The sequence below is a fragment of the Triturus cristatus genome, chromosome 1_2, assembly GCF_964204655.1.
Source record: "Triturus cristatus chromosome 1_2, aTriCri1.1, whole genome shotgun sequence".
Lineage (NCBI taxonomy): Eukaryota > Metazoa > Chordata > Amphibia > Caudata > Salamandridae > Triturus > Triturus cristatus.
The window spans coordinates 547,896,786-547,920,101 of NC_140580.1; the positions used below are offsets into that span (position 1 = coordinate 547,896,786).

Sequence of the window (23,316 nt, forward strand, 5' to 3'; positions counted from 1 at the left end):
TGAAGGGCTCCCCCGAAGGTGGTCCCAACAACAACTTCAAGATTTGACTGCCTGTCTTCCGAAGACTGTCCAAATACTCTTCTGCCGGTGGACACTGGATCTCAACTGTTCTTCGAGCCAGGACCAAAGACAAGACTGCTCCCGGTGGGAAGATTCCTGGTGCATCTTCGTCATGGTGCTTCTTCTTCAAGTTCTGCAACTCCGTGGCCGTGCATCCTCTGAGTCATCAAGGCGACTGCCTGCATCCAAGCAAGAAGGAACCTCTCTTGGAGTGAAGGAGTCACTTCCCTGCATCTGCATGCACCTCTACGTTGACAAAGGGTTTGCTGATCCTATTGTCCCAAGGACATCGATTCGGCTCTGCAACACAGGTGGTAGTTTGTTGGGTCTCCAGAGACCTGACCAATCTTTTCCGCAACTTGGACGTCTAATGCCCCTCCAGCTGATGTGAACCACCTCCCTGTGCACCTCGTCTATTTGCCGTTGCCAAGGCTTATTGCATCTCTGCAAGAAGAATCGTCAAGCCCTAAGAAGCCACGCCCTCCAGCATTAAACAGCTCCAAGAACAAAGTCCTGCCAGCTTTCTCTGCATTGTGGGCCTTTCTCTCCTGTGTGCTGTTGATGCTTCCCTGTGACTCCCTATGCCTGCTGCCAGAGGGTTCTCAAGGGGGCTCCATCGATTCCTGCTGGCTCTCTTGCATGTTGAGGGCCGGCTCTAACTTACCTTTGCTGGGTTAGTCCTACAGACCTTGCTGGTCTGCAACATAGCCCCTTCTCCTGCAAACTTTTGTTTGCGTTTGCCAGGGCTTGTTGGTGGTCCTGACAGCCACTGACCTTCCTGCACTCGTCGACTGGCTGGGTACAGCTCGTGGATGACTCCTGTGCTCCTGCATTGTCGCCTGGTCTCAATTGCTGGTGCTTCAACCTCACCGTTCTACAGAAATAACCTCCAACAAGGGCTTGTATTGTGCTCCTATACCCCCTTGTCACCTCCAGGTGGTTTGGACTCTGTCCCCTTTGCTTTCAGGGTCTTCTCGTCTGGATTCTACATCCTGGTACCACCAGCCTAGTCCACGAGACTCTGTAGCTGCTGATCTCCATGATCCTCCATTTTTATCAGCGAGCGTTTCCGACACCACTTCACCCTTATGCACCTGGGCTCCCTGGCGTAGGTATCCAGGTTTCATGGGTATCCACGGATGGGGTGACACTCCAACCTTCCTTGATCCAAGTGGTTTCTTTGGGGTCCTTTGGGAAGGGTCCTACAACCGCGGCCTACCCTGTGTAATCCCCTGGGTGCAACCACTCTGCCCCTGGATGCCATGGGGTCCCTGGCTACTAGTCTTGGATGGTTCTGTGCTTCCCCTGGGGTCCTCCATCCTTGGGTATTTGTCCCGCTTTAGTAATCATTTCACATTCCAGTATTTTAGTATATGGTTTGGTCCTGCCATAGGGGCCCCATGTATTTTCCTATGCTACTTACCTGTTTCTGAAGTATTGCTTGTGTGTTTTTGATATCTCCGGCTAGGAGATATACCAAGTTTGTGTCTAGTTTGTGCTAATAAATAGAAAGTATTTTTATTCTCCCCCCTGATGTGGTTCTTTCTTATGTGTAAGCTTGTTGACAGACATTAGTGGTAAATGCACCTGCTTTACACCCTCCTGAATAAGCCTTAGCTGCTTTCCACATCTACTCCTTCAGAGCACTAGTTTTCAGGGACCTAAAGACTATCCCTAAGGGTTGTCTGGACTCCCTGCACAGTGCCTCACCATAGGTGGACACTATATAAGGAGCCAGTCTCCTACAGGGAGGATATGAATTCACCAAGCTGAGAAACTTCTTGTGGTGCTCGCACCAGACGGATTTTCTTATTGTAAAATAATTTCGAGCTGCAGGTGTTGTGGGGTGACAAAACTCTCAATACTCGAATAAAAACACAGACTCTACTTGGCAATGCAAAGACAGTATTTACTCTCACGACCTAGATAAACACTATGGACTGCACCTCAGCCCCGCTCAGGCTACCTCTGGTTTTTTTTCCTCAAATGCCTGTTCGCAGACAGGCCTTTTTATACAAATCCATACAGTACTTTATTGCACATACTAAATGGTAAATGCCTTGCAAGTTACACATTTGAGATGGAAAGACATGTGACCTCTTAACCCCCAATTCCTGAAATAAACCATTACACATTCTTCATTCTACTTCTGACAATGCTTAATGACAAAGCATTCTTTATCCTACGAATGCGTGTGTGTTTCATGGTAGATGCAATTCACATGAAGTGTGTGCTGGCAGCATTGTGTCCCTGAGACCTTTGCGTGCTCAGAGCTTAGTGCTCTGGGCTAATTCGATTATGAACCCACTGTCAAATCGGGCCGAAATCACTTTGAAGGCGTGGTATATGCCAGAGGGGTGGGGGGGATATGGGAGGCTCAAGTCTGTTAGACATGAGTTGGTCTTTAACCGAAAACTATTTAAAGTTTCCTTTTACACTACATTCTTAAGTGAACTTTTCACCATGCTCCTGTTAGTGTGGGAGTTGGGCCTAAACTGGGTTTTAACCACGAACAACTGTGTGGTTTCTGCTTCGGTTAGATGTTGCGTGATATTTTCATGTTTCATATTTTCTACAGCGTGTTCATTTATTACATTTCCTACAACACAGGAAAGTGCTTCGCTAGCAACCCAAGATTATATTTTTTGGTGTGCGACATCAGCGTGCACAGCGTAATGATGCCACACAGAATGAAAGTGAAAGCAGTCCCCACTAGAGGTGCCCAATGGAAGCGGGGAGCATAACTTGGCCCTCAAGCACCTATCAAGATTGTAGCTGTTCCGTTAGAAAGGGGAGATTGTTGGAAATGTTGTTACCTCTGCTCTCTTACTCCCTGTGCTCTTCCTCTAGTTCTTGAAAGGGGAAGTGTGGTACTGTTGAATCAATGGGTATATCCAGGAATTTTTTAAACCAAGGAAGGCTGAAGGATACTTATTATTGCCTGTGGTTGACATGAATATAGAAAAGGTGGTAAGGGTGTTTAATATTTTTTCTGGTAAATCCCAGAAGACTTGAGAGACCAATAATTTTCCTGGTTACTTGAGGCGAGTTGATTTGGTGTATCAATGTGTTAGAAGTGTTACCAAGAAGGCGCTTTGACACGCTCACTACCTTTTGACGTCATGTTTGTCCCTGCATTTCGGGTAAACGCCTCCCACAATAAAGTAACTAGGGAAGCGTCTCCCTTTGGGGGCTTAAGTAGACAAAGATACTGAAACTAATCTTGCATTCAAAACGTAAAACCCCCCTTTTTTTTTTTTAAATATGAAAAATGCATTTTTTTTCAAATGAAAATTGTATAGTAATTACATGTATGTAAAATGTCTAAATATATATTAAAATGTAGGTGGTGGGTGCCTCAAAGAACCCACTCAGTTACAACACTAATGTACCTTGCTGCAGTGCTCCAGGCCCTCAATTGAAGTAAGGGAACTGAAGGCTCTCCGTTGCTTAGCTTTTTATCTCGTTTCTCAGTTTCAGGAAACAGCTTGTACCGTTTTGCTTGAAGGCCTGCCTGGACTGGCTGCCTTAAGGGGCTGATTTGTTTTTACTGACATGACACCTGGTTCATAAGTATGCAGACAGACTGTGGTGAGGACTTTTTCTATCATGTGAGTGCTTGAGAAATGGGCAGGTTCCAGGAAACTTCCAATCTAAAATAAAGGACACACTGATATAAAACAAACATTGGCTCAGTCAGGCTGGGATGCTTTAAGTGAATGTGCACTTTACTGTAATAGCAGTAAGTAAGTAATTTTATTATGCATAATTAATTAAAATCATTGCATATGGTAATCATACAAAAAAAAGCGCAATTTCTTAGTAATAACATTTCTGTACATTTAAATTAAAAAATATTTTTCTTAAGATCAGAGTGTTATACAATTATAAAAAAAAGGAAAAGTTAATTCTTAAAACGTGCAAGTAAGAGAAATTTGCAAATCATCCGAAGACTAATCAATGTTTCCTTAAACTGATAGCAAATCTAATTGGATATTTAATCTTTTCTCTGTAATATCTAAAAATTTTGTAAGGCGGCAGTTTAATTGAGTTACAGTTGGATTAAAACATAGAAGTATTGCTTGTCTGCAAGTCCTCACACCATGCTGATTAAAAAACGGTTTTAATAAGGATACCCTTATGTCTTTCAGTTTTTCACATATACAGATGATGTGGGTAATGTTCTCTTCACCTAGTCCACATAATCTACATTCACTGTTATGTCCGGTTCGTTTCCATGGCGGTAATAATGCTTTTATAGGTCCTACCCCCAATCTTAACTTCAGGAATTTTTGTTTTATATGTATCCTTATTCCTAAATTTAAATAGGATTGAGGGTTGCTATTCTTATAATTGCTTATAACTGTCCATCCATGGGTGCGTTTTGACAATGTTTCCTTATCCAGTGCGAGGGAGATACTCTGTCGTTTTTGTCACCAGTTTTTTAAAAACATTGTGGGATACTGAAGTGTTCCATAAGTTCTCTAAACCCAGTTTCTTAATTGCATCCGTAAGGTATTTATTAGATGGGGATTTATTATTCCAAGTTAGTTCTGTCCATAGAAGGTCATTTAAAGTGCCTTTTTCAGCTAGTCTGATTTTATGCCATGTTTTTACGTAGGATCCCATTCGCTCCACTGTCTGGTTTTGTACTCCAAATTCCAGTCGAAGTTGGGCTGGAGAGACATATCTTGGAAGCTGGAATATCACACGATATGCTTTTGTTATGATATTGTTTAACGGTAAAGCGTCTCTCCCTCTCATTTGTTCACTCCCGTATGAGATTGTAGGCTGAAATTTGGCTCTCAAAATTTTTAAGAAGGGTTCCAGGGAGAGATCTGGTAATTGATTCTTCAGTGGTTTGAGTGCCAGGCAGGATGTCATACCTTTTTTCTTTAGGGACTCCAGCTGTGGTTTACACGAGTTGTTGTGATCCAGGAGGATCCCCAGATATTTGTAAGTGGTAGCTTGTTGTATTCTATGCCCATCCAAATACCATTTTGGCGAGGATTTTTTATGGTAATTCACTACCATAATTTTGGTTTTTAAATTATTTATGTTTAAGATATTTCTTTTTGAAAATCTATTAGTTGTATCCAAAAGGCGTTGCAAGCCAATAGGGGTGCGGCTAATTAAAACTAGGTCATCGGCATAAAGCAGGTTTGTCAAGGTTTTTCCTCCTAATGACGGACTATGAGATGAATATTTATCCAGTTCTTCTGGCAGATCAGCCATGAAGAGGTTAAATAATATTGGTGAAAGGACGCAGCCTTGTTTGAGGCCCTTACTAGTTGGAATTTTTCTCGATAATCGCGAACCTTCTCCCAGTTTTATCCTAATCCATGTGTCTGTATATAGGTGTCTGAGTTGGTTCAGAAGTAAAGAAGATATCCCCCATTTTGCCAGTTTATACCAAAGCATATCTCGGTCCACATGATCAAATGCTGCTGCGTAATCTATAAAACAGAGGTATAGTGCATGTTTTTTCTCTCTTGCAGCGTCCATAAGTGTGGACAGAGCCAGGATGTTCGTTGTTGTTCCTTGGCCTTTTTGGAAACCGGTCTGTGTTATGGGAATGATGCTAGTTTCGGCTGTCCATCTTGTAAGTTCTTCCAGTAGGATCCCTGCATAATATTTGGCCTCTATATCTATTAGGGCAATTAACCGATAATTATTTGGATTGTCACGTCCACCTTGTTTGTATATCGGGCTTACAATTGAGCCTCTCCATAAGTCTGGGAGTTGCATGTGTGTTAGGGCATATCTGTAGACTGGCTCCAGGATTTCACTCCAGAAAATGGGATCTTGCTTAAATAGCATTGGGGGAATTCCATTGGGCCCCGGTGCACCTGCTCTCCTGCCTTTTGCGATTAGTTTCCTGATGAGTTGTATATCTATCTGGGTTCTCTTCTGATAAACTCATTAGGTTTGGTTCAATCAACTGGTCTTTGTTCATTGATGGCAAAGGTATTTTTTGTCTTGCCTCGCTTATCGCTGTTTTACTACTCTCTGGAACTGAATTGAGGGCAGAGACTGTTGTTGATGCATCTATTATCTGGGTGTCCACAATTGGTTCTGAATCATTAAAGTGGTTATGTAAATAAGTATACCATTTTGCTTCGGTGACAGAGCTTATCCCATGATGTCCTGGTCTCAACAGCATTGACACCTTTTTCCAAAATTTAGCACTGTTTTTTGCTTTGCCTCATAATACAATAATGACCAGGCTTTATGGTTTTTCTCTTGTTTAGCTCTCCATCTTTTTTGTTTTAATATTTTCCTTGTTTGTTGCAAGGTATTATGCAATTGCCAATTGAATGGATATTTACGTACCAATTTCAATGTTTGATTTGTAATACGGGTCAATCTCTTAATCTCCGGGCATTTCACTATTTTGTTGGAATTGTACGAGGCAGGTTTTGCCTCTTTATTTGATTTGCTCGGGAATGTCTCACTGAGAGTCTTGGTGAAATTAGACCAGCATTCTAAGGGGTTACCGCCCTTTTTGACCATTTGTGCATAGAGTTGTTTTGCAGTTACAGCTATTGTCTCTATGTTTTCCGAGTTGCATCTTATTCGCTTAAGATTGATAGTATTAGTTTGGACTATTTCTGTGGTTGCTGGAAATATCTCTACTGGATTTGCTCTCAGGGTTAGTTCTTGAGGAAAATGGTCACTAAGGTCAATGTTGCCAATTTCAAAAGCGGTTATCTTATTAAAAAAATCTAGGCTCACGAAGGTATAATCTAAGTGGGTTGAGGTTTTAGTCGTGTGGAAAGTTGCCGCCGGAGGTTGGTCCTCGCTAAAGCGGCCATTCAGAGCCCTCAAATTACGATGTTCTAATTCCTGTAGAATTTTTTTTGCACCATTAGACATTTTAATTTTTGGTCCTGGGATCTGGGTTGGTATTCCCCAGGCGTCTGATATCTCTTGTACTGTAATAGCTATTCGCTCTGTTGTATTATAGTGGCATTTATATAGCACATCATACCCTTCATTCCAAAGTGCATTTGTAGACAGGTAGCATATCACTCTGCAGGAGTGCTTTGGCTGCAACATTGATTCAGTAATGGCCACATAATTCCAGTGCTTGTACACCTAAAATTGTGCGACCGTGGAGGACAAAATTAGTTGGCATAGTCATCTAAATGATGCAGCATTAGATGGCACATTCTCTACATCCGTTTCGCTGTTGTGGTTGTAACGCAAATTATGCAGCAGATGGTGTGGTTTGTGGTAGATGTGATCATTAATTTACTGAACAGGCTCCAGACACAGAATCCAATAACTCCAGTGGCCCTACCTCTACGGGGAGTCTTCGATGTTTCATTGCTGCACCTTTGTGTTTCTTGATGCAAAAAGGAGTGATAAATGGGACTCTTAAGCATTAAATGCTATTATAAGGTTGGAAAGGTGTATCGGTGCTGTGCGCTAGCTAATGTTCCTAGTATTGTGATTACTACCACTTCTAACTGCAGTTAACCCAGAGAAATGCAGTGGTATGGCCTCACGTTCACTCAAGATAAATCCCCTAATTTAATTCCCATAAAACAGAACTATTCCCTGTATTAAACTAGGTTTAAAACAGTAGATGTCCAGCCGAAAAATGTGAGTTGTGAGCCTGAAAAACATATGATCTGAGGCAGTCACAGGGCTGTCATGAAGCCTCCTGTGGTGTAGGTGGGATTGGGCAGAGCATCTGGCAGAGCTTTTTTATTTTTTAGTCCGCTAGCCCAGGTGTACATGCATGGGCTGTTCACCAGATTTTGCAGTGGAGTCCCGCCATTTTGTTTTCAGCCTCTACTTCGTCTCTATTGTCAAGTTTCGCACTTCCGCAGTACCAAAGTTTCGTTGAAAATGTAGACCTGATCCCATTTTCACTATGACTGCCTGCTGAACCGACAGAGTTCTGAGGTCGTTCAGGTCGCGCATGTGTACTTCATCATCTCCAGGTTTCTTTTTGTATTATTGTGTCTCCTTCATGAACATTTTCTAATGGGATCACAGGACTCCAAGTCCCAGTGTGCATTCTTTAAACCTGCACTATAAGCTGCTTGCGCACGGACGGCGAGAACTTGAAAGCTCAGAATCTGGGGCTGTCTGTACTGTGCAGGAGATTTCATACACATGTATTGTTATCCTGTCATAATTATTTGGTCTATTGGTATACCAGTCGGGAGGCTGGAGAGGGAGGTAAAGGACTCCATATTCTGTAATGATATTCATATCTAAACATTAAAGTATGGGGGGGGGGGATTCAAGTTTTATTTTTTTACCAGCCTGTACTCCGGTTATGTTTTCGCTCTGTCCCTTGTTTGATCTGGCATGGCATATAGGATTTTTAATCTGGTTGACAAAGACTTAATGTGGTCCTACTAAGAACCTACAGTGGGTTTGGCGCTTGCCCATTGCTTACCATTGATTTACCTTATTGTCACTATTATGTGCTTACTTCTGATTCAGTGGCTTTTCTTTCCTCATCTTGGTTATCTTGTTTGTCCCTCCCCTAGGGCATAGCCTCTTTACCGTCCTTTTGATTTGCTTACTTGTGTTGTAGCGTTACCAGGCCCATGAACATTTTTTTTTAAATAACTTTCAACTCTTTCCCTGTCAATGTTTACTTCTCTCCCCCCTTGGTCCTCCGATGTATCTCGTTTAGTGCTAAGAGGGATTGGATATAAAAGAACTCCAACAGTCATCCAATGAGGACCAGGAATTGAATGACTGAACTACAAACTAGAAATCAAACTCCTATAAATCACTCTCAATACAATACTGTAAAGATAGAAGATTATCACAGCAAGCCCAAATCTCCTGAAGAAGCGTAGGAGAGCCAGAATCTCACACTAAAAGCTCCTTTTAAAGCTATACAGAATAACAGCATTAGTGGTAGATGCTCTGAGATCTCTCGAATATGATCTCCCCTGGTCATTAGTCCCAAATGGGAATGCACATTCAATTGGAGAGAAACCATCATGATAGCTAAGTCGGTATGGTACTTCAGTTGGTCAAATTTAAGGTAAACCAGTGCATCAGTAAATCGGATTGTAGACAATTTAGTCAAATTCTATTAAGGCATTAGAAAATAGATACCAAAGCTCAAGAGATCAGGAAGGGACATCAAACATGCCAGTTCAAGCAGTTGCTCAATAAGGAATAAACCACTAGTGTATGCGTTGGTTCATAAAAGAAGCCAGGTGAGATCTCAATTGGGCAGGTCAAGATTTTCCAAGGAAGGTTCTGCAAAGATATTAGTCAGCCAGCAGCTTAACTGTCACCATCAACAGCGCTAACTTCAGCCGGGTAGGCAACAACGTCGGTTAAATCAGCAAAATTATATTCTTGAAGCTCCAGGGGTGTCACCTCCTGGAATCACCTCCTCTAGTCTGACCACTCAGTCCATTGGTCAGTTCGTATAGGATGGTTGTCGGGCGACATAAAGAAGACATAAAATGTAGAGAAATAGGTGGGACTAATATGCAGGCCTTGAGCAATCCAGTATGTGAAACTTTAGAACAATGAATGCTCCTTCAGCAAGAACACACAAGCAAGATTAAAAGGAAATTTTCCAAGGCAGCTCTTCAGAATTGTATCAGAAAAAATGTAGCAAAGTATCTTGTACAATACATGAGAACTCCGGAAAGGAAACACAGTTTCACTTTACTGGTTATACTGAGGAATTCTCTCGCGAACAGTAGACTTGGCAAGTCAAGAGACTTCACATTTTCAATTAGGCCTACATTAAATTGAGCTAATATGACGTAAAACATATAATTATTAAGCATACAATTATAGAGAGAATTAATTGTCACAATTCTAGTACAATTCTGATGCACTTGAAGTCATTTAGAATGGTTACAAATAATACATGTCAGTATGATTTCTGCTTTTCAAATGTACTAACGTGTAAATAAATTTAAAATCCTAATGTATTAAATTCGTTTTAGGTGTATGATATTAGTAAATCTATGAGTTTCATGAAGGCATCATTAATTAGGGATGTGTAACACCTACTTTTTGTTTTGTCATTTTAGTGCACACGTTTACACAAAATTACATTTAAATTGAATTAGTCATATTCAGATTAAATCTTGATGATTAACTAGTTCCCATTAGTTTTACACACACATAAATGATAAAGTAGGATTAGAGATGAACTACATAACGTGAGAGTTCACCATTTACACATTTCGAGCACTGGTTATTGGAACATAATTCTTTTTCAAAAGTAAATCAGTCTATTTTATTTATGCGAATGATATCATCTAGAGTATACCTTTTTCTGCATGTTTTTATGATGCAGCAACTAAAATTCTCTTGTTTTGTCATGTTCCCTTGAACGTGTAGTTGGTACATGCTTATTAGTTTTCTGTCAAAAAGTGTCATAATCAAGTTTTCTCATGTCACTACAGTTTAAATGTATTCTTTCACTGCTCACATTAATGGAACTACTTTTTAGGTTGAGCCTACCGGACAGCGCAGACTGTATGGTTGCGAAAGAGCTATTGTGGGCTTTCCAAGAACTTACAAGGGCTTGCTTACTTTTGGTTGGTTTCCTCTTACTCATTTGTTTGTGACTTATTTGATGCCTTCCCTTGTCGGTTCCTCTTCTGAAGGATAGACTTTGTCATCTCTGTGATTGACTGGCTTCTATCCTTCCCCTTCCTCACTTTGCCCAAATTTAGGTGACTTCTTTTTACTGAAGCGCTCAGAGTGCATGTGTGTTCCAGCTCTCTCCTTCGTGTGCTTCTCCCCCCGCCAAATACCCCCGTGCTCCGCGTTGCTGTCTCCCTCATGTTGCAAGCTCACTTTTTTTTAATTTAAATAATTCTTTTTATTAACCAGTGGTGGATCACAGCTTCAAACTGTTACTTAGATGAATATTACAGTTCTGCGGACACGACATAGACATTGTACAAAGCATTGTTGCATTGAGACCAGAGAAGTTATTAAAGTTACAGTGGTGTTGGATCGTCCTGGGAAGGAGGGACAGGTGGCTCACATATATCCCCTGATAAGCATTCCATTTGTCCCAGATCGCGAACCATTTTTTAGGGCAGTCTCGTGCCATGTAAACAGTTTTTTCCCTGATCATGCACCAATCCATAGCTGCCTTCCAATCTTTATTCTTCGGCGGTGTTTCTGCCCCCCATCGTCGTGCAATGTTCCTTTTGGCTACCATATGGCCCAAGGTTGCCCATAGCTTACCTTTGCTGTTGAGGTCTGTGGGCTTCCACACGTTCAAGAGGCACCTCTTTGCCTCCGGCCTAATCACTATTTCCTGTACTTTGCTCATACAGTCATGCACCCCCTTGCAATATTTCTGGATGTACCCACACTCACATATAATGTGCATAAAAGAGCCCTCCAAGCCACACCGTCTTTTGCATTGGTCATCTGTCGCCCTGCCCATTCGTGTCAACCTGGGTCAAGAGACATAGACTCTGTGTAGAATTTTCAGTTGGACAAGCCGTAATCGTGATGAGATCGCCACTCCCCGTGGGAAGCTACTGCATCCTGCCACTCGTCGTCGTCGTCCAGTTCCAACCCGTCCCTCTCCCATCTCTCCCGCAGTGCTAAAAGGGGATCTGGAGCATTGTTGATTAGCTTTTTGTAGGTAAGGGAGATTACTTTATCCGACAATTAGCCATCAAGCAGTCTGTCCTCTAATGGGGAGGAGTCTGGGGGAGAAGTTCCCTCTGGCAGATTCGATTGAAGGGAGTGTCGGACTTGCAAGTATCTAAAATATTCAGCGTCTGCCAGTTGGTGTGTGCGTTGAAGGGAAGCAAACTACCACCGTGCCTGATTCCCATAAGTCGCCGATCTGTGGAATCCCTATAAGGTCCCATTTGTCGAGCTCCTTTGACCTCCCCAGGTTACCCAGTTGTTCCGAGTCCCATAGTGGGGTGGCTAGCGTGAGTTTTCGGTCCCACCCTAGGCTACGGTTCACTGTGTGCCAGACTTGGACCGAGTGTTTTGTTGGTCCTGTAAGGAAGTATCTGCGAGGTTTGGAGTAGAGCGCTCTGTTTAAAGTTCCTACCGGGGAGTAACCATCTATCCATCCTGTACCCAGGGTCCTCTCCAAGGCGGTAGGTACAGTGGCTCACCGCTGCCATGTGGGCAGCCCAATAGTACTTCCGAATATCTGGTAGTCCTATACCGCCGTCATACCACCCAAGTGTGAGTTTGTGTAGAGCAATGCGGGGTCTACCGTCCCACATCAGTTCTCTTTGGATGCTCTCTATTTCCTTAAAGTACTTAGCTGAGACCAGGTCCGGGGAATTCTGTAGGACATATAGGAAGCGCAGCAGGGACATCATTTTAAAGAGCGCAGCTCTTCCCAGAAGTGATAACGGTAGTGTTTTCCAGCTCGCGACATTGCGCTTCAGTCTTTGCAATGGGGGGAGAAGGTTGCGTACGTAGCAATGTTTAGTGTTGGAGGTGATAAAATTCACAGGTATTTAAAGTCCTCTCGTGCAATCTGGATAGGGCAACCTCGGTAGGATCCTCATGCAGGACATGGAGTAGAGACTTTCTCCAATATATTTGATACCCAGAGTTTTTCCCAAAGTTAGGAAAGATGTCAAGAACCACACGCAGTGACTTTTTCGGGGAGGCGAGGTAAAGGAGAATGTCGTCCGCATACAAAGATATTGCAAGCTCACTCTTGTGTAATTCTCCCCACCTCAAATTGCTCTTCCTCTTATGCTGCTTTTACCCTTCCCCACCAGCTCCTCTGTTGCCCACTCACTCGTCTGTTGCCCACCAGCTCCTCAGTTGCCCTCCCGCTCCTTCTGTTGCCCTCCCGCTCCTTCTGTTGCCCTCCCGCTCCTTCTGTTGCCCTCCCGCTCCTTCTGTTGCCCTCCCGCTCCTTCTGTTGCCCTCCCGCTCCTTCTGTTGCCCTCCCGCTCCTTCTGTTGCCCTCCCGCTCCTCCGTTGCTCTCATGGCCGAAGTTTATTTTTTATTGCAAGTAATTTTAAATTATTTTGAGGGGGCAAGAGGGAAGGAGCAAATTGCTGCTTTTGCACCTTTTTTCATTTTTTTGTATCTATCAATCCATCTCACATGCGTCTACCTACAATATGATGCGTCTGCAGCATCGCGCCCTTTTTAGGTCGAGCCTGGGCAGCGCATGCGCTACTCTGCTAGGCATGCTGTATTGAGGTATTGGCTTGAAGCTCCGCCCATCTTTTCAATTGGCTCCGGTTACTGTCATTTTGAAATTGTTGCTTTTGGTTCATGAATAGGATTAGTAGTGCCTCCTTAGTACCACCTTGTATGTTTTTGTGAGCTCCCGTGAGGACTGGAATTTTTACTTGTGGTGTTACACGGTCTGTTTTATCTACAGTCTGTGTAAGTACTATAATCTTTCATGATTTTCCCCTATTCCACCCATGATGTTCTTTCTTACAAGGCAGCATGCAGCCTGCCTTTATATTTTTATCACTAATGGCAGGTGGTCCGCTTTTAACTATAGCGGCTGTGCTTCTTTATTTTATTTGCCAGCGTGGCCTGCTTTAACTATAGGGGCGGTGCTCCCGAATTTTTTTTGGGGGGGGGGGGGGAAGAGCCTCGTACCGTGCTTTCACATTAATGGTACACCATCATATACAAAAAAGATAGGTGCGGAGGAATTAATATATTTTATTTTATCATAGGGAACATTCAATTACCCTGTCTTCAGTCCTACAAAAATATATTGCTCAAATTGCTTTAAGACACACACACACAATGGGACCGATCTTTGAACAAAAACCTAATAACAATATAAAGCACAAGAACATACAAAAATACATATAAAATATATACAACAAACCATTATAGACTCCACTCTACGTTGCCAACACCGGAAAACATTTATGACTAGTGTTCACACATCTATTCTGGGTGATCCACTCAGAGGTAGTCAAGATGTGCACATAGGCAACGGCACCTCTTTTCCTTTAGCTCTATTTTGTCACAAAGTTATTAATCACTCGTTATTAATTTAAAAGAGACTCCTCCAAACAATTGTCGACGCGGACGCGTTTCAGCCTTTCGATTTTTCTTGGCCTCCTCAGGACAAGGGCAATGGAACAATGATAATGATATCCTATGTAGGTCGCGTATACCACACCCAAAGATCTTTAGGCGCCTGAAATGGCGCCTCAATCAGAGGTGAAACCACCTCTCTCACAGGAGAAATAACGACTGGAAGAGTAACATCTCCATCATCTGGACCCCAAATCAGTGTTGTTGTTCCACATTGACCACACAAAAGAATTCCGGGTGGACGACAAACTCTTCATTGGTTATGTGGGAGCTAAAAAAAGTCGAGCAGTGCAGAATCTTCATTTCGCTCTGGGTCGTTATCTATATTAAGACCTGACATGCCCTGGCTAGGAAGCAGCATCCTGGTTTTCAAGGAAGGCTGCGACCACTGCGTTGGCTCGTGGAGTACCAGTCCTGGACATCTGCTAGACTGCAATGTGGGCTTTACTGCACACACATGTTAAACACTACTACCTGGACAGTCTGGTCCGCAGGGAAGAGCATTTCGTCCGTTCGGTCCTACAGGACTTTCTAGTCAAGTAATTTGTCCACAGCCAACCGCCAGGAAGTATTTCTTGGATATCTATTCAAAGGTAAGGAATCTGCAGCTAGAAGTCACTCTCAAGTGAACAAGTTGGTTACCTTTGGTAGAGCATTATCTGGTAGAGCATTATCTGGTAGAGCATTATCTGGTAGAGCATTATCTGGTAGGGCATTATCTGGTAGGGCATTATCTGGTAGGGCATTATCTGGTAGGGCATTATCTGGTAGGGCATTATCTGGTAGGGCATTATCTGGTAGGGCATTATCTGGTAGGGCATTATCTGGTAGGGCATTATCTGGTAGAGACAATATCTGGTAGAGACAATATCTGGTAGAGACAATATCTGGTAGAGACAATATCTGGTAGAGACAATATCTGGTAGAGACAATATCTGGTAGAGACAATATCTGGTAGAGACAATATCTGGTAGAGACAATATCTGGTAGAGACAATATCTGGTAGAGACAATATCTGGTAGAGACAATATCTGGTAGAGACAATATCTAGCTGGAGATTCCTTAGAGACTCACGCACGCGTCCCCGTTCTACGGACTCATTGATAGGGCTAGGGTTGCTTCCTTTTTAAGGCCGTGCTTGACACACACTAGTTGTCCTGACTAACCCTGGACACGTCAGGGGTGGGGGAATCATATCGCCCGACGCCCGAACCATGTTGTTTATATTGACGGGCAAGAAGATTTATTGTCTATTTATGTCCGACGGACATGTAGACATTAATCACGTTTTAATCACGTTAAAACAGGCTGTGGGCACTCTGGGGCTCACAGCCAATCCAAAGCTTGCAGAGAGCCTTTGGCGGCATCTGATTGGCTAGCAGCCCATGACTGGGCTCTAGCCAGTGATTGGCTGGGGGAGTGAAACGTCAGCCTCTGCAAGCAGTAGTCCGTGGCCGCCACGAGGCTTGCAATAAGCATTCAGGTAAAATAAGCAGTTTTGTGTGATATTGTGACGGAGGTGCTGCGATTTCTTTTATTTATATTTTTAGCAACCGTGCGTGGGTAGATTAATTAGTACAAAAGCCTAGGCCTGGCCCGCCTCGGCGCCTCAGATGAGGACGTCAAAGCGTATCGCAAGCAGGCGCGCTGCGCTACCACCGCTTCATGGGGGAAACACCCATTACAATGAATTCAGATTCACGCGCTGCCATCGCAACGCGGGGTTAACATCGCGGGTCCGGAGCCTTCATACCGCAGATGGAAACAGATCTGCAGATTAATGCTTTCAAAAGAGACATCCGTTGGTGACTTGCAATTTATAACTTAAAGTCCTAATATAGAATAGTGAGCTATTAACTTTCAGCCCATAACTGCGTAAACACACCGACAAATATACATTACACAATTCATTAATGTTGTAAAGAGGGTACATTTGGCGAAAAAACGATTCTTATTATTAAAGGAAGCTCCCAACTTTGCTGTTTCTTTTTCGATACAACTTACCGATTCGCAAGGAACGTAGGGCTCACGTCTGGCCAGCTGCAAAAGTGAGGGGGAAATGGCAGGAGGCACGCTGGCTGACACCTTTTATATCCCACCCATACGTTTTTACAAGGTTGACGGTAAATTAGTACATTACGTATGGTTTGAAATGTACGTATTTTGTGGGAATAAATACACAGCCAAGGGTGATGGTAAATTGGTACATTACGTATGGTTTGAAATGTACGTATTTTGTGGGAATAAATACACAGCCAAAAAAAATGGAAAAAAAGGGGAATAGAAATAAAAGAATTGCCGTCAGGGTTAAGGGGAGGGGGCGCAGGGACGCGATAATATCGCTTGACAAGTTTTCCTTTAGCATTATTATTGCACAGCATTCAATGGTTTACTGATTTTAATAAAGCAAAAATATATTAATGTTTCTCTGTCAGCCGGAGCCCTTAGGTTTGATGTGGAACGGGGGTAGGTGGGACAAGTGGATTTTACAGGACATGTAGATCTCAGTGGCATTTTTTCCCTTGGACAACTAGATCATTTGGAAAATTCCACACCCCTGACACGTACTCCACTGGCAGAGTTTGTGGAATTTTGCATACTCCATATTCCGCAGAGGACGCGAAGTTCCTACGGTGGAGCGGAGTTCAGCCCCGGACCTGCCCACCTCCCGCAATAAATATTTTTAAAGAACATTTACAATTAGATTAAAATAAAAGCACACTTACCTTATCGCTGCATCCCGGGCTGTCCTCCTCCTCCTCGCCGTAATTCCCTACGTAAGATGTACGTCATGATAGGACTGCGCATGCGCGGTCCTACCATGATTTACGGGATTACAGCGAGGAGGAGGGCAGCCCGGAAATTCGCTGTAATGTAAGTGCGCTTTTTATTTTACTATAATTGTAAATTGTATTAAAAAAATATTTATTGCGGTGGGTGGGAGGAGCGGAGCTCCACAGAGTTTCTGGCCAACTCCGTAGAGCAACTCTGCCTGCTACGTCTGGGGTTATTCCTGACTCTGCACTTCTGGCATGGAAAACGTGAAAAGTAACTGACGTCCACGTTCCTGGGTGGCATGCATATAGGTGACCGCAGCGTCGCATCTGGTGTAGACGATTCCACGCATAACCGAATGGAGCTACCCGACGGCATGCAGCGTTACTGCTCACGCAAAAGTTTCGGAATCCAGTGTGTCGCCTGGTAAATTCAAGGGTAAGGAGTATGCGGTTAGATAATGTCTCTGCCAGCTAATGCGTTACTGAAAGTAAATAACTTGTTCATTTCTTACCACGGTCAACACAAAGTAAAACACAAATTGATTTGTAATGTTTGAACTTGAACTAACAAAACGAACGTAGATTACAAAGAATAAATGCTATAATACTTAGCTGTAAGTGCCAAAGAAAGCAATGCTTTATTCAAACAGTGATGGTATGAAATTGTTACAGCCATTTCAAAATTATTTGTAATTTGCCATTTGTTTTTGTAGAAATGCGATCTTATTTTGTGTTTGTCTTTTGTCCTTGGGAAAATGAAATAAAGAAGTTTTGCATAGTAAGTCCTCAGTATTGTCATAAAATGTTGGTTCTGGACAAAACACCATTGAGGACGTTGGTAAAGTGCATCTCAAGATGGCTTGTTCTACTCACAGAGGAGGCTACTTCTGAATTTTCACATCTCAGTAAAAGCTTCAGAGCAGCTTTCATCACAAATATTATTTTGCTAGACACCGGCAGTTTTTTGCCTTTGTATTCTCAAGGATGGAAGTCCACAGCAGTTTTACCAGGGTTCCCATCCTAACGTTTTATTCTCGTCTGTCATGAAGTTCTCCTGAATTTTAGCTCTTGGTGTTTTTTTTAGGGCCACTGGTCTTGGCACCCCTTCCAAAGCGCTGACTCCAGTGCGGCTTAGGGGCAGCCTTATTTTCTGTTTGGACTCGGGGGACCCAAATCCTGCCTTGTCTTTGTGTCTCGGGTGGGTTTGCTGACTAGCCCCTTAGCCATGACCAGGCAGGTGGCTACAAATGCGCAGTTAGGGTTCTGCAGCTAATTACGAAAGCAAATGAATGTGGAGGGAGAATTATAGCAGACACATTTGATACACCTGTTACCCTTAGATGATCAACAACATGCTTAAAGTGGAGGGTGGATGCAACTCGTGGGGGGAGACTTCTAGGTCTCCCTCCCTTTCATTTTCCTCCTCCTTCACCAAGGGCTGTCTGAGTGGGTAACACATATCCAAATGCGTTCAGCAGGAGACAGTTCAAATCAACCCCCAACCTCTAGGACCTCTAAATCACCTGACCTTTGGGTAGCTGTATTAGCACCTCTCAAGGAACAGATGGTGCATGCTGAAAGGGTGATGGGATGGGGTGGACGTCAGTGGTAGTTCCCCCATATTCCTAATGATATCATTTTGCAATAAGTCTCTCACGTGATCGCCACATCTGAAATATGGGGACTGTATGGATTACCAAATTTAAAATTACAGGGTAACATCCTTAAGATGTAAAATATTTGTAGCAGTCTACTTCCCCGAGCCACATCCTAGGAGTAAACCTTAGTTGGATACTAAGATGCAGATGAAACTATATCTGAGATCCATATTCTTATGAATGAGAGTGAATGCAGCCTTAGCAACAGATCAGGACTGGATAGGGCAGATCATGGCAGTCATGCAACAGGACAGGTATACCCTAAGCTAAGGAACAGACAGAAGATTTGAAAGCAGAAACACAAAAATTAATGCAGCTATTGTCGAAATCAATGATTAAGGGGAACTCTCATCAGCAAGGAGAACAAACAAAAAAGGCCATTCAACAGTAGCAAGGCATTCAAGAGTAACCATAAGGGCAAGGCAGGCACAGCTAGCAAGTAAAGTGGAGTTTTGCAATGTAAAACAATTGAGAAGATAGAAGTGAAGTTTTTGGGATGTTAGATGGGCCTGCCAAAATGGCCTCCCACACAGGTGTTGGCAGCTGCTCCCAATTGGTTTAACTGTATGCAAGATGTATACAAATGGGTTCTTTAATTGTTCCAAGATTATAGCCTTATTATATGCATGTGGGAGTCCCCTGGCGGTCTTTAGATGATAATCAACATGCCGCTGCTCCACACTCCACACACTAGGACAGACCTACTGGAGGACACAGAAGTTATAAGGCAATGCTAACCTGCCAGGAATGTGAATGCCTGGCTTAAGTGTTGCTTGGTAACTTGCAGCACGTGTTCAGAAAAAATTATGCCTCTTTCGTGCCCATGGTTTTGACATGCTTTTCCTGGATGCTGAAGGCTTCACTACCCAACGTAGTGCCTTTTCGGTTTCCTTTTCTGATTCTTTTAGGAGCTGCATACTCTACTGGTATACAGGGAGTTTAACCTTTAAAGATTCACTGACCATGATTTACCATGGAATAGGAATAAAGTATGGAGCCCTTCTCCAGCATATGAAAGAGTTATATATTCACTAAATGTGTGATCCTGGAGCAACGCTTGTTCAGCATTTGAGCTGCACATTTCAAGTAAGGTTGAGCTCCATGAGCCAAGTGGAGTTCTGAAAGCTTTTACTGTCCTGCTTTTCTTGAAGCCGCAGCCTACTCATAAAAAAAAAAAAAAACCAAAGGAAGCCAACCCTGGTGAACAGAGGTCCCCCACCTCACCAGGGATTTAAGAAGGGGTGTTTAGGCATCTATTAAAGGTGAAGTGAGCCTCCTTCTTGTTGTGCATTTGCCCTTGGAACAACAACAACCCCCCCCCCCCCACCACCCCCCCCCCCCCCCCCCCCCCCCCCCGGCTCTGAGCGTTTGAGTCAAACATGAGAGTTCTTAGGATATCCTAAACCAAGAGACAACTGGGATTTCCCCGGTGAAAATTCTGGCAATAAAACAAATGTGAACTTTGGAGCCCAAGATTAACATGTTTCAATGTTTAACCATGAACCCGTTAAATAAGAGTAAACGGTTTTGTATGGCAATTTTAATCTTCTGTTTATTAGAGACACAGTCGCTCTCCCACTCGGAGGGCATTCATTTTAGAGATCTGATACAGTGTTCCCATCTCCTCCCAAAAAATAACATTAATTTTTTGGGTTTTTATGAGAAACTGTTGCAGGCCTTATGATTGTAAACAATGTTCTGTGATAGGCGTAGTGGTCCAAAAACCACAATTGGTGTCATCATTTTTGACTGGAGGATTTTTAATCAGATTGCCTCCTCATTGGATATATTGATCCTTCATTTCCTATGAAAGAGGACTGTGATATTTATATTTTATGAACGAATAATTTAAAATGGCACTTTGATAGCAGCTTCTCCATACCACCTCCTCTTTATCTTTGTTTTGCAATGACTTGATGCCTCTCTGAAGGCAGCATTGAACTAAATCTCTTGGAAGATTTCTGCATAGTTTAGTGACATCAAAGAAACAAGCTAATATTGTTCCATTATGCTGTTAAAATATTTGTTCCTCGCACTCCACATTCCCATACGCACATAATTCAAGGTAGTGGTGGCGTATATTGACAGCACTCTTTCCTTTCAGTTTCTCACTTACATTTTCTTATATAATCACCTCAAATAAGCATTTGGAAGTTCACGCTAGAGGTAAGCTTAAAGAAGGAAATTAAATGTTTGGTGAATAACCTTTTTATTTTTTTCAGAGAAAGGAGTTGTGTTTGGTGCACCATTGACAGAAGAAGGCATTGCCCAGATCTATCAACTTATTGAGTACCTTCATAAAAGTAAGTAAAAGAAGTCTCCTGCTCAATTTTATATCCAAACATTTCCCCTGTAGTGCCTAGACCACTAAAAAGAATCTTTGTTTGTTATGAGCATATGGTTAGCACTAAAACCACACTGAAACAAGTGTTGTGCCATCTGGATCTTTTTATTTTAGTGCGTGGCCTTCAGATTCCATAGAGGTTATGACTTTATATCTTTTGAGAAAACAAGATGGGAAAGGCACTTCATAACCTGCTCCTTTTCTTTACTGCTTTCAGCAAGTCCAGTCACTTTCTTTAAAGGAAAGCACGCAACCACACACAAGTTACTTCAATGGCATGTAGGACGTCTGCTTGACGTCCTGTTCTGGGAAAAAGTCACAAGTATTGAAGGAATCCACTAGAAGACTCCTGGATGAGGAATTTAGACTGGGTTTCCAACGCCAAGGTGGCCCCTGATATGACCGAAACAATGCAGAATAGCATGCTGCTGCTGTTTTAAAAAAAAAAATAATAATAATAATAAATTGGGGCTTTGTCCAAGCACTACAACCTCTTAAGGGATTTACTCTCTCTTTAGTGGGGAAAATGGAATAGATCCTCTGCATGAACTTTGAGGTATTAATTCAGGCATAATCTGTGTTTGTGTTTATCTTTTGTGAGCCTAGTTCTTGCTGTGAGCCAGCAGCCTGAAGATATCTAGGGAAGCACAAACATCCCTGGCATTGTGGTAGTATATCTGACATTGCACCCTATTAAGCTAGAAAGCCTGAAGTCTGTTTACTTCCCCACCCAGTGTGTTTGACTATGCGTCATGGTGTGCAAATTGTGAATACTTCAGACTGTAGAATTTCTAGAGGCTACCCTTCTGCTTTGCTGTAGAGATCATAGGGTACCCAACCCTAAATCTGCTATTTCACTAGTGGGCAGGCCACCCATCCTAGCGGCATGCCAAAATCCAAGAGTGTACTGATTTGTTGTTTCTAGAAACCTTCTTTGAAGAGTTGCTGCTTTTTGGACTACTATGCTGCATAAACCCACTTTCAGGATGTATTCCTTCAGGGACTTTGGGTGCTCTCTTTTACCTTCCTTCTTATATTTGACTGCCTGCCAACTGATAAATATGTGGCCCATCAGGACTATAGCTTTCCACATGTCCGGTTTATGGGACAGACTGCTGCAACATCTGCAGCCTTTCCAACACATAATCTGCACACTCTGTTCAAGAAATGTATGCCTATCTTTCGTAGTTCTTAGTATTTATATAGCACAGAAATATATTTTCTTTATTGCCCAGATTGCTGACATCTCTTCCTTTTTGTGTACCATGCCAGGTGCTATTTCACACTTTTGCCCCATAGGTTCTGAGGTGCACCACACTGTCCACTCATAAATCCAACACCAGGGTGGGGGCGTTCTTTTAGAGGAACTGATTTGCACCTAGTTTCTCCTTCTCTTTGCACAGGTTGCCAACTCCTCACTAGGCAACATACCCCAGACCTGGTTTGTGGATTGAACTGCTATATTATGCTAGATTATTCCAGGTAGTATTTGCAAGAAAGGGGCATTTCTTTCCTGCTTGGGTTTTATGATGCGATCGATTTGTTGCTGTGCATTTAATGATGTTTGGAAGATGGAATTGTCGTGTTAGTTTGCATTTGATGTATTGCAGTAATGTGCTGTATATGTGTAATTTGAAGGCTGTTATGCATTCAGAGAACACCGAATCGTGCATTCAGAGAACACCAAATCGTGCATTCAGAGAACACCAAATCGTGCATTCAGAGAACACCAAATAGATGCCTAGAGTCTAGTAGGACCAACCCATAATTTAAGGGGGGGGGGGTTACAACTCCTATCTCTTGTTTGAAAAGCAGAATGCTTTTATAACAAAAGTCCTCACCAACTCTTAGGTGGCATGCTTGGTCCGCGGGTTACTCCTCCCACATTGGCATTGGTGTGGGCTATAACTCGCCAGAATGGAGAGGTGTACTTGTAGGTGCTCTTATGGGGGTAAACACCAATATGAGCTATCTGGTATGGGTGAGATTAGGCACAGAGTGTATGGCCCAGAAAAGTGAAAGAGCTAAAAATACTGACCATTGGACTAAAGCATAGGTTTACGGAATGTTCCCAAAGAGCATATGAAAAACCAGCAAAGGAATAGGACTATAACCTGTTTGTTATACTGGGGTTGACATGTTTCTGACGCGTATGAAGACCCTACAAAGAGGTGTGTGGCATTCATCAGAATATAATGTTCAATATGCTGGTAGAAGTGTGGCTGAAGAAAAGAATAACGGTAATAGCTACATTGTGCAGATTGAAAATACAACTGATATTCCACATTCGGTGTGGCTTGATCACTGTTGTCAGTACCTATAGAAGAATAAACAATCAAGAGATAACCAGAGAACGTTATTGAGGTGACAATATGTTATGACCATTTATTAGGCGCACATATCACCCCGAGGGGGTCTCATCGCGCTATAGCCGGCCTACTGAGA

General features: G+C 42.8%; 1 protein-coding gene across 7 annotated transcripts in view; it reads left to right on the forward strand.

Moving 5' to 3' along the window:
• Positions 1–23,316, forward strand: part of ARHGAP19 (Rho GTPase activating protein 19) — a 209,646-nt gene that overhangs the window by 55,307 nt on the left and 131,023 nt on the right. For all 7 annotated transcript variants that reach the window (XM_085606408.1, XM_085606401.1, XM_085606410.1 and 4 more), the window contains exon 3: positions 20,750–20,830. In XM_085606408.1, coding sequence (XP_085462534.1) covers positions 20,750–20,830 — 81 coding nt within the window. The remainder of the gene's footprint in view (positions 1–20,749; positions 20,831–23,316) is intronic.